At 45.4% G+C, this 13,926-nt stretch overlaps 1 protein-coding gene across 21 annotated transcripts in view; it reads right to left on the bottom strand.

The window, feature by feature from the left end:
* Positions 1-13,926, bottom strand: part of LOC110501519 (uncharacterized) — a 64,605-nt gene that overhangs the window by 5,408 nt on the left and 45,271 nt on the right. For all 21 annotated transcript variants that reach the window (XM_036947634.2, XM_036947647.2, XM_036947663.2 and 18 more), the window contains 8 exons: positions 13,647-13,786; positions 13,208-13,338; positions 11,720-11,985; positions 10,731-11,019; positions 5,532-5,712; positions 3,204-3,308; positions 1,127-1,177; positions 983-1,043 (listed from right to left, as the gene is read on the bottom strand). In XM_036947634.2, the coding sequence (XP_036803529.2) occupies positions 983-1,043; positions 1,127-1,177; positions 3,204-3,308; positions 5,532-5,712; positions 10,731-11,019; positions 11,720-11,985; positions 13,208-13,338; positions 13,647-13,786 (1,224 nt within the window). The remainder of the gene's footprint in view (positions 1-982; positions 1,044-1,126; positions 1,178-3,203; positions 3,309-5,531; positions 5,713-10,730; positions 11,020-11,719; positions 11,986-13,207; positions 13,339-13,646; positions 13,787-13,926) is intronic.

Genomic DNA, 13,926 nt, shown 5'->3' with positions numbered 1-13,926 from the left:
AATGGAAGCAGTGGGGCTGGGATGCCAACAATAGTATTAAATAGTCTTCATGTGAAAAGGGAACGCAATGCAGACGGCGATGAAACCAAAGGCAAAACATTCTAAACATCAGGAGGGAGGACAGGGACTGTTCACTGACCCTTTTATTCCATTTTGTCCGGAACTACAGCACTACATATTTATTGCATTCGTGCTTTTAGCCTAGTCTAATGAGATATTTGTGCTGTTTCTGACTCTGCATGTTCACACGTATGTTTATGTTGTTTTACTGTTTGCGAGCTCTTACGAAACGGGTATTTTAGTACCTACAATTGGCTTAGATGAACTTGACTTGACAAAGTACTGAAGCTAAACTGTAGGGGTGAAACGTAGAAGTTCAGTCCCTCCATTCTAAATCAATAAGATTCCTATTATATAGGAAGAGGTAGGGAATAGATCAGTGAGCTACTTCTTTTAATCCTATATATCGGGCCTAAACATAAACAACACACAGTCAGCTAAATCCTACTTTAAATGATGGGTGTGTAACTTGGAATTTGGCAATGTAGGCAATGGGGATTTGGATTTTTATTTTGAGTGAACAAATGTCAAAGTTAACATTAAGACTGATACAGCCATCCAATCAAAGAAGCCAAATTATCCCACTGGGCACACACTGGTTGAATCAACGTTGAACGAACGTGGAATAGACGTTGAATTGACGTCTGTGCCCAGTGGGATTTAATTTGTTTATTAAACCAGTCAGTATGTAGAGCTGAACTTCCCTATTAATGTGGCAGTGAAACACAGGCTGGAAAAGGACCAGGGACACAGCACACTGATGTTTGAATCCGTTCCCCCCAGATATCATCGATGAATGAATCTAATTCCTTTCAGGATTAATTGAGACAAATTGAGTCCAAACGTCGATTTCCTGAACACAAGAGCAATATAATGACCAAAGATGGACGCCGGTTTACGCTGCATTTCATTTTCTGCTTACCTTTGTTGCTCTTGGCCTCTTTGCCATTGACTTGGGAGGGAGGTGGGGACTTGGTGTCTTTCTATAGAGAGAGAGATTATCACGTGTTACATATATTTTAAATTGATTGAAGGCATTGCCATTGTGCCTTTTCAACAAAAGTACCTTTTCCCCTCCGTCTGTCTTGCGTGTCCTCTTCATGATCTGCTCGAGACGCTAAGGAAGAAGGCAAAAAGATGACAATGGTCAGAGAGAGGGAATACACTGAGTATGTGAACAAGGTGGAGGATGCAGATGAAGTACTCAGTCCCCATGGGTTGAATCACAGAGTAACACAGTAAATGTGCAGTAACTTAAACTCAATGGACTCCTTGTTGGCACCGAACAGCTGAAACAACACCCAAATCCTACCTGGTACAAGATAACCATGATGCTAAGGGAAGAGCTACCTGCCATAAATCAAGTAAAACATACAAATATGCCAGATGCGAGGACGTAATACTTGCTATTGGTAAAGTGGAGAGTTAGGTGGTCCGTGTGTGTGTGTCAAAGGAGGTTGGTGGCACCTTAATTGGGGAGGACGGGCTCGTGGTAATGGCTGAAGCGCAATTAGTGGAACGGTATAAAATATATCAAACACATGGTTTCCATGTGTTTGATGCCATTTCATGTGTTCCGTTCCAGCCATTATTATGAGCCGTCCTCCCCTCAGCAGCCTCCGCTGGTGTGTGTGCGTCTGTGCGCGTCCATGCATTCATGCGTGTGTGAGCGAGCTTCCACAGAACACAGAATCCATACTCAGTCAGGTATGTAACAGCAGCTGTGGAGCAGTGTGCAGAGGCGTGTGACTAAGCAGGGGTTTGGGTAGAGGACATACTGTTCTTGTGCAGTAATACCACTAGAGCCTGGCTCAACACACAATGTGGAGCTGCTTTGGCCAGCTGAGCTGCATGGGCTGGCAGCCTCAGATAAGAGATGGGAAAAAAGAGGGAGGAGAGAGTGAAAGAGAGAGAGAGAGAGAAGGGAGAGAGGGAAAGAGAGAGAGAGAGAGAAGGGAGAGAGAAGGGAAATAAAGAGGGAGAGAGAGAGAGAGAGAGAGAGAGAAGGGAAAGAAAGAGGGAGGAGAGAGTGAAAGAGAGAGAGAGAGAAGGGAGAGAGGGAAAGAGAGAGAGAAGGGAAAGAAAGAGGGAGAGGGAGAGAGAGAGAGACAAGGGAGAGAGAGAGAGAGAGAGAAGGGAAAGAAAGAGGGAGAGGGAGAGAGAGAGAGAAGGGAGAGAGAGAGAGAGAGAGAAGGGAAAGAAAGAGGGAGAGAGAGAGAGAGAAGGGAAATAAAGAGGGAGAGAGAGAGAGAGAGAGAGAGAGAGAGAGAAGGGAAAGAAAGGGGGAGAGGGAGAGAAACAGACAGAAAGAGAGAGGGGTAGAGAAATAATGAAGGGAGAATGGGAGAGCGAGGGATGATGGTGGAGGAAAAGAGACGGACAGGAAGGAAAAAAGAGAGGGTGAGTAAGAGCGAAAGAAAGAGCAAGAGGGAGAGAGAGCAGACTTAGCAGGTTACAGCATGGTGTGACTGCGGGTGGTACACAAAAAGAACACAAAACCCTGGGCTGCATACTGAACGGGGCCAGATAGGACTCACTCTCCATCATTACTGTTAATATCTAGCCTGGGGTCTTGGACCTAGTATATAGTCTTCCGCTCACACAAATAGAGACTGTAAGCCCTATTAAATCAAAACAAGTAGCCAGGGAAAGCCAACAACATCATTCTTTTTGGCGGCAAGAATGTGAAAGTTGATATTATCTTCAACAAATCCTGGTCTAAAGAGTGAAACAAAAATACACGTAATTAGAAGGCAAAATCAAGCATGCTTTCCTGTTGCTACTAGAACAATGTTATTTTTTGACTGATCCCGCAATAATAACCGTTTTGATTGAATAAGGCCCCGTGTGAGCTTACTGTAATGTACACTAAACATTTCACTCTGTACTTTTGGAAGATGTACAGTACAGGCAACACAGAAGAAACACAGTCGTTTGCCAGTCTGTTTGGCATGACAATTCCATAAGGAGATGGCAATAGCGCAGACACAGTCTGTTTGTGCTGTCTTGCCAACTCCTTTGGCATGACAATGGCTGGAATTAAATAGGAGTTGGCTACACAGCACAGATATGGATACCAGGGTAGAGAGGACGCCGGTGGGGTATACTCATGTAGTAGAATGAACGCATGGATCTTTTCTTACCTTCTTCCTCTCCAGCCTCTCCTGCTCCTCCTTCAGGAAGTGTTTCTCTCTGTCCAGACGCTGTTTCTCGGCCTCCTCCTTGGCCTTAGCCTCAGCCTCCTCTCTCTGGAAAGCATACAGATTACAATGTGGTATGCTCTTCCCTTACAGAGAAAAATAAAAAACATACATTTCCCATGTGTTTTTGGAACACTTTTACACGTGGTCAACATGTTTACACGCGTGTGTGGTTTCATGTTATCACACGTTGCTTTACAGGTTGTCACATGTTATCACATAAGCTGCACAATAAGATCACATGAACATGTGTTTTTTTGGAACACTTCACATGGGATCACATGTGAAATCCGTAAGGGTTACCATAGAGATTACATTATATTACTGACCAAGATGGCAAACCTTTTAGTCACACCGCTGGGATGCCAAAGTCCATTCTAGTGTTCCATTTAATTGTATGGATTTTACAATGCTAATACCACCAATAGTGTTGTTGTATATACGTTATCCTGAGGGAGAAAGTGGACTGTGTAAAACTACAGGAAATACTATCTTTTTGTAGTAGCAGAAGTGAACACTTTCAACATTGTGAGAATTTTGTCATTGTATTACACCTGTCATTGAACACAATACCCTTTCTAGGCTACTGTATGTTTAAAGTACATAATTATTGAAACTACGAAAGACACTTCACTGACAACGCACTAGACGGTATCATAGGGTCGCCAGCCAGAGAAAACAACCACTTAGACAGGGACAGAAACCACACAAACCCAGGGGCAGCTCCTATCTCCTATCACACAGTCTATGTTGACAATGCAAACAAACACTTCTGTGAATCACAGTGTTTTCCGGCTAACTGACTGACATCTGTTCCTCGGGATCCTGGACCTCGACTGCTCCTGAGCAACAGCGGTAAAACCATTGGTAAATACAGGAAGTCGACAGTGTGTCAAACAGACTCAGACCTTTTGTGCTGATCTAAAAAAAACGAAAGGGGTAATTCAATGTGCATTAATGTCAATGTCTGTAGCCATTAGGAAAATATTGACTGATGCTAATGACAAATCACATTGGTTGAAAGTGATTTGGACAAATATACGAAACAAGGTTGGTTATGAGATATGCCTTATCAAATGAGGTCAGGTAGATGACAAACTTGGCTAAAGTAGTGATATGGGACAGAGAGGGTGTTAAATACAGACAGGGTTACAGAAGGCTCTCTGTCACAAAGTAGGTGGACAATAAGAAAAGCAGACGGACAGACGGACAGAAAGATGGACAGACACAGCACCCTCTGTGTGTTTAGACGAGCCCCCTCTGTGTGTGTAGACCAGCCCCCTCTGTGTGTGTAGTCCAGCCCCCTCTGTGTGTGTAGACCAGCCCCCTCGGTGTGTGTAGACCAGCCCCCTCTGTGTGTGTAGACCAGCCCCCTCGGTGTGTGTGTAGACCAACCCCCCCTCTGTGTGTGTGGACTAGCCCCCTCTGTGTGTGTAGACCAACCCCCTCGGTGTGTGTGTAGACCAACCCCCTCGGTGTGTGTGTAGACCAGCCCCCCCTCTGTGTGTGTGGACTAGCCCCCCCCCCCCCCTCTGTGTGTGTGGACTAGGCCCCTCTCTGTGTGTGGACTAGGCCCCTCTGTGTGTGAACTAGGCCCCTATGTGTGTGAACTAGGCCCCTCTGTGTGTGTGGACTAGGCCCCTCTGTGTGTGTGGACTAGGCCCCTCTGTGTGTGTGGACTAGGCCCCTCTGTGTGTGTGGACTCGGCCCCTCTGTGTGTGTGGACTCGGCCCCTCTGTGTGTGTGGACTCGGCCCCTCTGTGTGTGTGGACTCGGCCCCTCTGTGTGTGTGGACTAGGCCCCTCTGTGTGTGTGGACTAGGCCCCTCTGTGTGTGTGGACTAGGCCCCTCTGTGTGTAGACTAGCCCCCTCTGTTTGTGTAGACTAGCCCCCTCTGTGTGTGTAGACTAGCCCCCTCTGTGTGTGTAGACTACCCCCCTCTGTGTGTGTAGACTAGCCCCCTCTGTGTGAGTAGACTACCCCCCTCTATGTGTGTAGACTACCCCCCTCTGTGTGTGTAGACTACCCCCCTCTGTGTGTGTAGACTAGCTCCCTCTGTGTGTGTAGACTAGCTCCCTCTGTGTGTGTAGACTACCCCCCTCTGTGTGTGTAGACTAGCTCCCTCTGTGTGTGTAGACTAGCCCCCCTCTGTGTGTGTAGACTACCCCCCTATGTGTGTGTAGACTAGCTCCCTCTGTGTGTGTAGACTAGCTCCCTCTGTGTGTGTAGACTAGCTCCCTCTGTCTGCTGGCAGTTGGGGTGCTTGTTCACCTGTTTCTGTAGGCGCTCATTCTCCTCCTGCTCTGCCCTGGCTCTCTCCTTCGCCTCCTTCTCCTCATCCACACGCTGGGCCTCGTCTCTCAGGCGCTGCTCCTCAGCCATGAGGCGCGCTTCCTCCTCTCTGCGCTTGCTCTCCTCCGCCTCCCGCAGCTTACGCTCCTCTCGCAGGACCCTGAGCAAAGGATGACAAGCATTTAGCAATCCTACCTATAATGCAGTCTCTTCCCCACCTTCGCTGTGTCGCCATGAGTATAGCGAGCAATACAACCTATTATGTATCGACAACCACTATACCAATCAAAACATAGGCTCATTTACCCAATGTACAGTGCCTTCGGAAAGTATTCAGACCCCTTGACTTTTTCCACAAAAAAAACACAAACAAATTATTTGGGGAAAGGCACACACCTGTCTATATAAGGTCCCACAGTTGGCAGTGTATGTCAGAGCTAAAACCAAGCCATGAGGTTGAATGAATTGTCTGTAGAGCTCCGAGACAGGATTGTGTCCAGGCACAGATCTGGGGAAGGGCACCAAAACATTTCTGCAGCATTGAAGGTCCCCAAGAACACAGTGGCCTCCATAAGAAGTTTGAAACCACCAACACTCTTCCTAGAGTTGGCCTGCCCGGCCAAACTGAGCAATCGGGGGAGAAGGGCCTTGGTCAGGGAGGTGACCAAGAACCCAATGATCACTCTGACAGAGCTATAGAGTTCCTCTGTGGAGATGGGAGGACATTCCAGAAGGACAACCATCTCTGCAGCAGTCCACCAATCAGGCCTTTATGGTAGATTGGCCAAATGGAAGCCACTCCTCAGTAAATGGCACATGACAGCCCGCTTGGAGTTTGCCAATGGGCACCTAAAGACTCTCAGACCATGAGAAACAAGATTCTTTGGTCTGATGAAACCAAGATTGAACTCTTTGGCCTGAATGGCAGTGTCACATCTGGAGGAAACCTGGCACCATCCCTACGGTGAAACATGGCGGTGGCAGCATGATGCTGTGGGGATGTTTTTCAGCGGCAAGAAATGGGAGACTAGTCAGGATCAAGGGAAAGATAAACGGAGCAAAGTACAGAGAGGTCCTTAATGAAATAGCTGTGTAGCAACGCTCCCCATTGAACGTGACAAAGCTTGAGGACCTGCAGAGAAGAATGGGAGAAACTTCCCAAATACAGGTGTGCAAAGATTGTAGCGTCATAATCACTGCCAAAGTTGCTTCAACAAAGTACTGAGTCAAGGGTCTGAATACTTATGTACAGTGGTAAGAAAACGTATGTGAACTAGAGGTCGACCGATTATGATTTTTCAACGCCGATACCGATACCGATTATTGGAGGACCAAAGAAAGCAGATCTCGATTAATTGGCCGATTTAAAAAATATATATATATTTGTAATAAATGACAATTACAACAGTACTGAATGAACACTTTTATTATTATTATTAACTTAATATAATACATCAATCAAATCAATTTAGCCTCTAATAAATAATGAAACATGTTCAATTTTGTTTAAATACTGCAAAGTGTTGGAGAAGGAAGTAAAAGTTCAATATGTGCCATGTAAAAAACATAATGTTTTAAGTTCCTTGCTCAGAACATGAGAACATATGAAAGCTGGTGGTTCCTGTTAACATGAGTCTTCAATATTCCCAGGTAAGATGTTTTAGGTTGAGGTTATTATAGGAATTATAGGACTATTTCTCTCTATACCATTTGTATTTCATATACCTTTGACTATTGGATGTTCTTATAGGCACTTTAGTATTGCCAGTGTAACAGTATAGCTTCCGTCCCTCTCCTCGCCCATACCTGGGCTCGAACCAGGAACGCATCAACAACAGCCACCCTCGAAGCATCATTACCCATCGCTCCACAAAAGCCGCGGCCCTTGCAGAGCAAGGGGAAATACTACTCCAAGTCACAGAGCGAGTGACGTTTGAAACGCTATTAGCGCACGCCCCGCTAACTAGCCATTTCACATCGGTTACACCAGCCTAATCTCGGGAGTTGATAGGCTTGAAGTCATAAACAGCGCAATGCTTGAAGCATTGTGAAGAGCTGCTGGCAAACGCACAAAAGTGCTGTTTGAATGAATGCTTACAAGCCTGCTGCTGCCTACCACCACTCAGTCAGACTGCTCTATCAAATATCAAATCATAGACTTATTCCTGTTACATTGCACAACGTAAAATTCTGGCAAATTAGTTCGCAACGAGCCAGGCGGCCCAAACTGTTGCATATACCCTAACTCTGCGTGCAATGAACGCAAGAGAAGTGACACAATTTCCTGTTGTTAAAAGAAATTCATGTTAGCAGGCAATATTAACTAAATATGCAGGTTTAAAAATATATACTTGTGTATTGATTTTAAGAAAGGCATTGATGTTTATGGTTAGGTACACATTGGTGCAACGACAGTGCTTTGTTCGCGAATGCTCTTGTTAAATCACCAGTTTGGCGAAGTAAACTAGTAATATCATCAACCATGTGTAGTTAACTAGTGATTATGTTAAGATTGATTGTTTTTTTATAAGATACGTTTAATGCTAGCTAGCACCTTACTTTGGCTCCTTGCTGCACTCACATAACAGGTAGTCAGCCTGCCACGCAGTCTCCTCGTGGAGTGCAATGTAATCGGCCATGATCGGTGTCTAAAAATGCAGATTACCGATTGTTATGAAAACTTGAAATCGTCCCTAATTAATCGCCCATTCCGATTAATCTGTCGACCTCTAATGTGAACCCTTTAGAATGACATGTATTTCTGCATAAATTGGTCATAAAACGTGATCTGATCCTTATCTAAGTCACAACACTAGACAAACACAGTCTGCTTAAACTAATAACACACAAAAAATTATATTTTTTCATGTCTTTATTGAGAACACCGTGTAAACATTCACAGTGCAGGGTGGGAAAAGTATGTCAACCCTTGGATTTAATAACTGGTTGACCCTCCTTTGTCAGCAATAACCTCAACCAAATGTTTTCTGTAGTTGTGGATCAGATCTGCACAACAGTCGGGAGGAATTTTGGACCATTCATCTTTACAAAACTGTTTCAGTTCAGCAATATTCTTGGGATGTCTGGTGTGAACCGCTCACTTGAGGTCATGTCACAGTGTTTCAAAACGGGTTGAGGGCAGGACTCTGACTGGGCCACTCCAGAAGGTTTATTTTCTTCTGTTGAAGCCATTCTGCTGTTGATTTACTTTTGTGTTTTGGGTCATTGTCCTGTTGCATCACCCAACTTCTGATGAGCTTCAATTGGCGAGAAGATAGTCTTACATTCTCCTGCAAAATGTCGTGATAAACTTGCAAATTCATTTTTCCGCTGATGATATTAAGCTGTCCAGGCCCTGAGGCAGCCCCAAACCATGATGCTCCCTCCACCATACTTTACTGTTAGGATGAGGTTTTGATGTTGGTGTGCTGTGCCTTTTTTCTTCACACATAGGGTTGTGTGTTCCTTCCAAACAACTCAACTTTAGTTTAATCTGTCCACAGAATATGTTGCCAGTAACGCTGTGGAACATCCAGGTGCTCTTTTGCGAACTTCAGACATGCAGCAATGGGGTTTTTTTGGACAGCAGTGGCTTCTTCCATGGTGTCCTCCCATGAACCCCATTCTTGTTTAGTGTTTTACGTGTCGTAGACTCATCAACAGAGATGTTAGCATGTTACAGAGATTTCTGTAAGTCTTTAGCTGACACTCTAGGATTCTTCTTAACCCCATTGAGCATTCTGATCTGTGCTGCTGCAGTAATCTTTGCAGGACAGCCACTCCTAGGGAGAGTACCAACAGTGTTGAACTTTCTCCATTTATAGACAATTTGTCTTACCGTGGAGTGATGAACATCAAGGCTTTTAGAGATACTTTTGTAACCCTTTCCAACGTTATGCAAGTCAACAATTCTTTATCCTAGGTCTTCTGAGATCTCTTCTTGTTTGAGGCATGGTTCACATCAGGCAATGCTTCTTGTTGAATAGCAAACTAACATTTTGTGTTTTTTATAGGGCAGGGCAGCTCGAACCAACATCACCTATCTTATCTCATTGATTGGACTCCAGGTTAGCTGACTCCTGACTCCAATTAGCTTTTGGAAAAGTAATTAGCCTAGAGGTTCACATACTTTTTCCAACCTACACTGTGAATGTTTAAATGATGTATTGAATATAGACAAGAAAAATACAATAATTTGCGTGTTATTAGTTGAAGCAGACTGTGTTTGTCTATTGTTGTGACTTAGATGAAGATCAAATTTGATGACCAATTTATGCAGAAGTCCAGGTAATTCCAAAGGGTTCACATACTTTTTCATGCTACTGTAAATGTGATATAGGTTTTTTTTTAAATATAAATTAGCAAACAATGTGTGTGTGTAAAAAACGATTAAATCAATTATAGAATAAGGCTGTGACCTAACAAAATGTGGAAAAAAGTCAAGGGGTCTGAATACTTTCCAGAAGGCACTGTATACATCTAGATTTAGAATAAATCAGTTAACATGTGCTCTATCTTAAAGAGTGAATCTTTGTCTTTGTACAACATTGGCAATAGCTGTGTCAGAAAAATAAAAAGTTGAACACAATCAGGAAATGAAACTATTTTAAAAGGAAATAGTTGCCTGCTGATAAAATGGAGAGGAACAGAGAGCAACAGGAGCCCATTGCCCAGCCTGACAGCTGTCCCGATATAAATACCCAGGGGTCACATAGTAACTGTGGTCAACATGGCACAATAGGCTGACGCGGGAAATCCTTTTTAGCTCATAAACCTGAGCGGAGGGGGGCAACTTAAGGCGTTACACAAATGTCAACAGCTCCACACCTCTGGGGGTAACACGAGCACCACACATACTGTATCACAGACAGCGCTGTGTGGTCTAATTCTGCCCTGCATACGATACGGTGGAGAACTGTACTGTGATCCATATGCTGATGCTTTACACTTGAAATTATTCAAATTGTGATGTGCTGCCATGGTTACTTCCACCTTGTCCCTTCAAGCTGGTAAGAGATAGGTTGTCTTTACAGTAGAAAGTATCATGGATATAAGGTGTTTCTGGAAGACCTGGGAATATTGTGGAAATTTCAGGAATTTTGCAACCCGACTAGACGCTGCTCTGGCTCTCTCCAGTGTGGGTTTATGTACTGCAAATGAGGATAATATGATTCTCACTTGTCTCTCTCCTCCAGCTCGCGTTTCTCCTGCTCCTCCCGCTCCCTCTGCTCCCGGGCCTGCCTCCTCTTCTCGGCCAGGATCCGGGCGGCCTCCTCTGGGTTGTTGGTGCCCGCCATGGGCTTGGCTGACGAGGAGGCTGGGGCTGGGGACGATGCAGGGACACTGGGGGTTGATTGGGCAGAAGGAGGGACCTCAGAGGGAGTGGTGGTGGCCGTCGTGTTTGGTGTACTCAGCGAAGGGGGCGTGGCCAGAGCAGAGGATACCACGATTGAAGGAACGGGGGAGCCTGGAGAGAGAGTTGAACAGGAAAAGAGGAGAGGAATGGGAAAGTCCAATAAAAATATTTTTCAATAGACAAATCACTGTTCACGCTATCGTCTTCTTTAAGCTGAAACCTTGATTAAACTGTGTAATTAAACTATGACAAGTACACTGGACCTCTGGTCTAGATTCGTCTTGATTGATTCAAACAGTGGCAAAGCATGGAAACTTTGGCCATTTTTAATTTCTGTAAACTTGGGAGACTTGTAATTATAGCATTTTTCAGTAATTAGCACCACCTCTGCTGTTCCTCAATGAGTGTGAAGGAGAGCAAGACAGAGAAGCTGTGTAACTCACTTAACGAGCTGGCATTGCTGGCGTGCCTAATTACCTACGACGGTAATCATCCTCTGGCTGTGCCGACTCTACTGCGCACTGACACTCGTACATACGCATTCCCTTTTTCCAGTTTGAGTTTCAAGTTCACTCTTCTCAGCAAAGGGAACAACTGAGCCAAACCACAAAGAACTAAAGAAGCAAAGTATGAATCAGCCGTGGCAGGCATTGGCCTACAGAAAACAGACACACTAAAATCCAACTTGTGTCAGGGGGAAATTAAATGAATTGTATGGGTACACAGTGTTCTCTCATCCCTGTAAGAGGAGTACACTGTACTAACACATAACCCTCCACCTGGGGGTACTAACTAGCTACTGCATACTCACTCTTGCCTTTGGGCTCCTCGGGTGTGGCTGACCTACGGCCGCGGGTCTCCCTGGCCCTCTCCAGGGGTACGGGGGAGGAGGTGCGCCCGTGGTCCACCCGGGCCGGGGTCCTAGCCCTCTTGGGCCGGGCCTTGGGGGTGGAGGGACTAGCCCGGGCTGAGGAGGGAGGTTTGGGGGAGGCAGCAGGGCTAGGAGAAGAGGAGGAAGGTCTTGCTCTAGGAGTAGTGGCAGGTGAGGCAGCCCGCTGTCTGGATAAGAGACTAGGACTGGAAAGAGGGAGGAAGGGAGCGAGGGGGGCAGAGTGTGAGAGAGTTCTATTATGAAAAACATGAATAGAAACAGTATGTCTGACAAATCATTAGAAATCATTAGAAATATGTAAATAATAATAAGCAAACAACAGTTAAGTAAAGTTTAGTCGAACATTTAGTCATATCCAGTCCTAGGGATGAAAAAAATGCCCGCCTCTATATACAATCAAGCAAGGAGACTACCAATAATACATCCATTGAATTAATACTAGTGAACTGTTTCATATGTGCCTCCCTAACCTCAAGTCTCAGACAGCAGTCAATAAACATGACCTCACCAGGTAGCAAGGGTCAGACACGACACAACACGTGTAACATTGTGTGGTCTGTGACAGAGCATTATGGGATGGTTTCCCAGCAGTAGACAGTGTAATAGTCACCGTTCGGGACGGGAAAGTTCCATTATACCAGAGTGATGTGTGTGTGTACTTCTCTTCTTCCTTACGGCATCCTCAGCTCTCTCTCTCTCTCTCTCTCTCTCTCTCTCTCTCTCTCTCTCTCTCTCTCTCTCTCTCTCTCTCTCTCTCTCTCTCTCTCTCTCTCTCTCTCTCTCTCTCTCTCTCTCTCTCTCTCTCTCTCTCTCTCTCTCTCTCTCTCTCTCTCTCTCTCTCTCTCTCTCTCTCTCTCTCTCTCTCTCTCTCTCTCTCTCTCTCTCTCTCTCTCTCTCCTCCTTTGTTAAGTCACAGCACTCATTTTTGTCTCCCTCTTCCCCTCTATCTATCAGTGAGCCCATCCATTTCCACGTCCCGCGGCCGGCTATGCTAAACGCACTGGATAAATTTCATTCGGCTCAGGGGCCTCATGCTTTTAAGTCTTAGCCTGAGTTCACTTAAACACACAGACACGCTGGTTTCACCATCTGCACTCACAGCCATGGTATCTTTGTCTCTTACTGTATCCCTAACCTCAAGAAACACTCTAAGCTCTAATTGTAGTGTTTCACCCTATTCACACTATAATGTCAACCCAATCTATGTATGCTGTGCTGGCTTGTATATGTTCTTTACACATGATCCTTTCCTGCAAGTTTTCAACAACTTTGGTGGATGTGTAACCAGGACAATACAGCACAGCCTTGGCTTGACTTGGTTCGACTCGGCTCAGTAGTGGGTAAAGGGTGTTCAATGCTTTACTGTGCCAAAGGCAGATACAGTAGATCTGTGTGAGGGTCGGTTACCTGGGGTCCGGTTTGTGTCTCATACTGGGTAAGGACTGTCTCTTCTTCAGCACCTTGACTTTGCTGAGAGCACTCTTCTCCTTCTCGTTCTCCCGCTCCTTGTCCTTCTTCTCTTTCTTTTTCTTCTCTATCTGCAGAGAGACAAGGGCCAAGACACAAACCATCAGTAAGGTATGAATGATCAAAACCTCTCTCTCGAAACACCAAAATTACACGGTACATTCTAGCTTATTGAAAATTGCCAAACAGTGTTGCATCGCATTTAAACAGTAAGGGATGGTAGTAGGGTCTGGTTGAACAGGTGTCAAAGTCCTGTCTGTCTGTGCCCTTCACTGTCTAGGACCCTCTTCGATTTGTATCTCTGGCATCTACTCTCATCCCTATCCTGCCAATGAAATTGAAAAACACGAAAGGAAAGAAAAAGGGGTGGTTGACATACCGGTGTGGAGTCGCGTCGGCGCTGGGTGATGTCGGGCGTGCTGGACGTCACCCTCCAGCGGTCGGAGCAGCGGTGGTGAGGCCGGTGGGCACACAGCGTCAGCGGGCTGGCCGAGGCCGAACGAGGGCATAGGGGCGACTCTGGAGAGAAGGAGAGGCACATAGAGAGCAGGCGGGAGATAGAGAGAAGGGAGGTTGGAGAAATACATACGACACCCATATCTAAAAACACAAGCAGAGCCTAGCAAACAAAGGTATTCAATGCCGCACATCACGTCACA

The sequence above is a fragment of the Oncorhynchus mykiss genome, chromosome 2, assembly GCF_057628025.1.
Source record: "Oncorhynchus mykiss isolate SJ-2025 chromosome 2, ASM5762802v1, whole genome shotgun sequence".
Classification (NCBI taxonomy): Eukaryota; Metazoa; Chordata; class Actinopteri; order Salmoniformes; family Salmonidae; genus Oncorhynchus; species Oncorhynchus mykiss.
The sequence above is the reverse complement of the archived record's forward strand: the minus strand, read 5'-3'. Positions and strand labels throughout refer to the sequence as shown.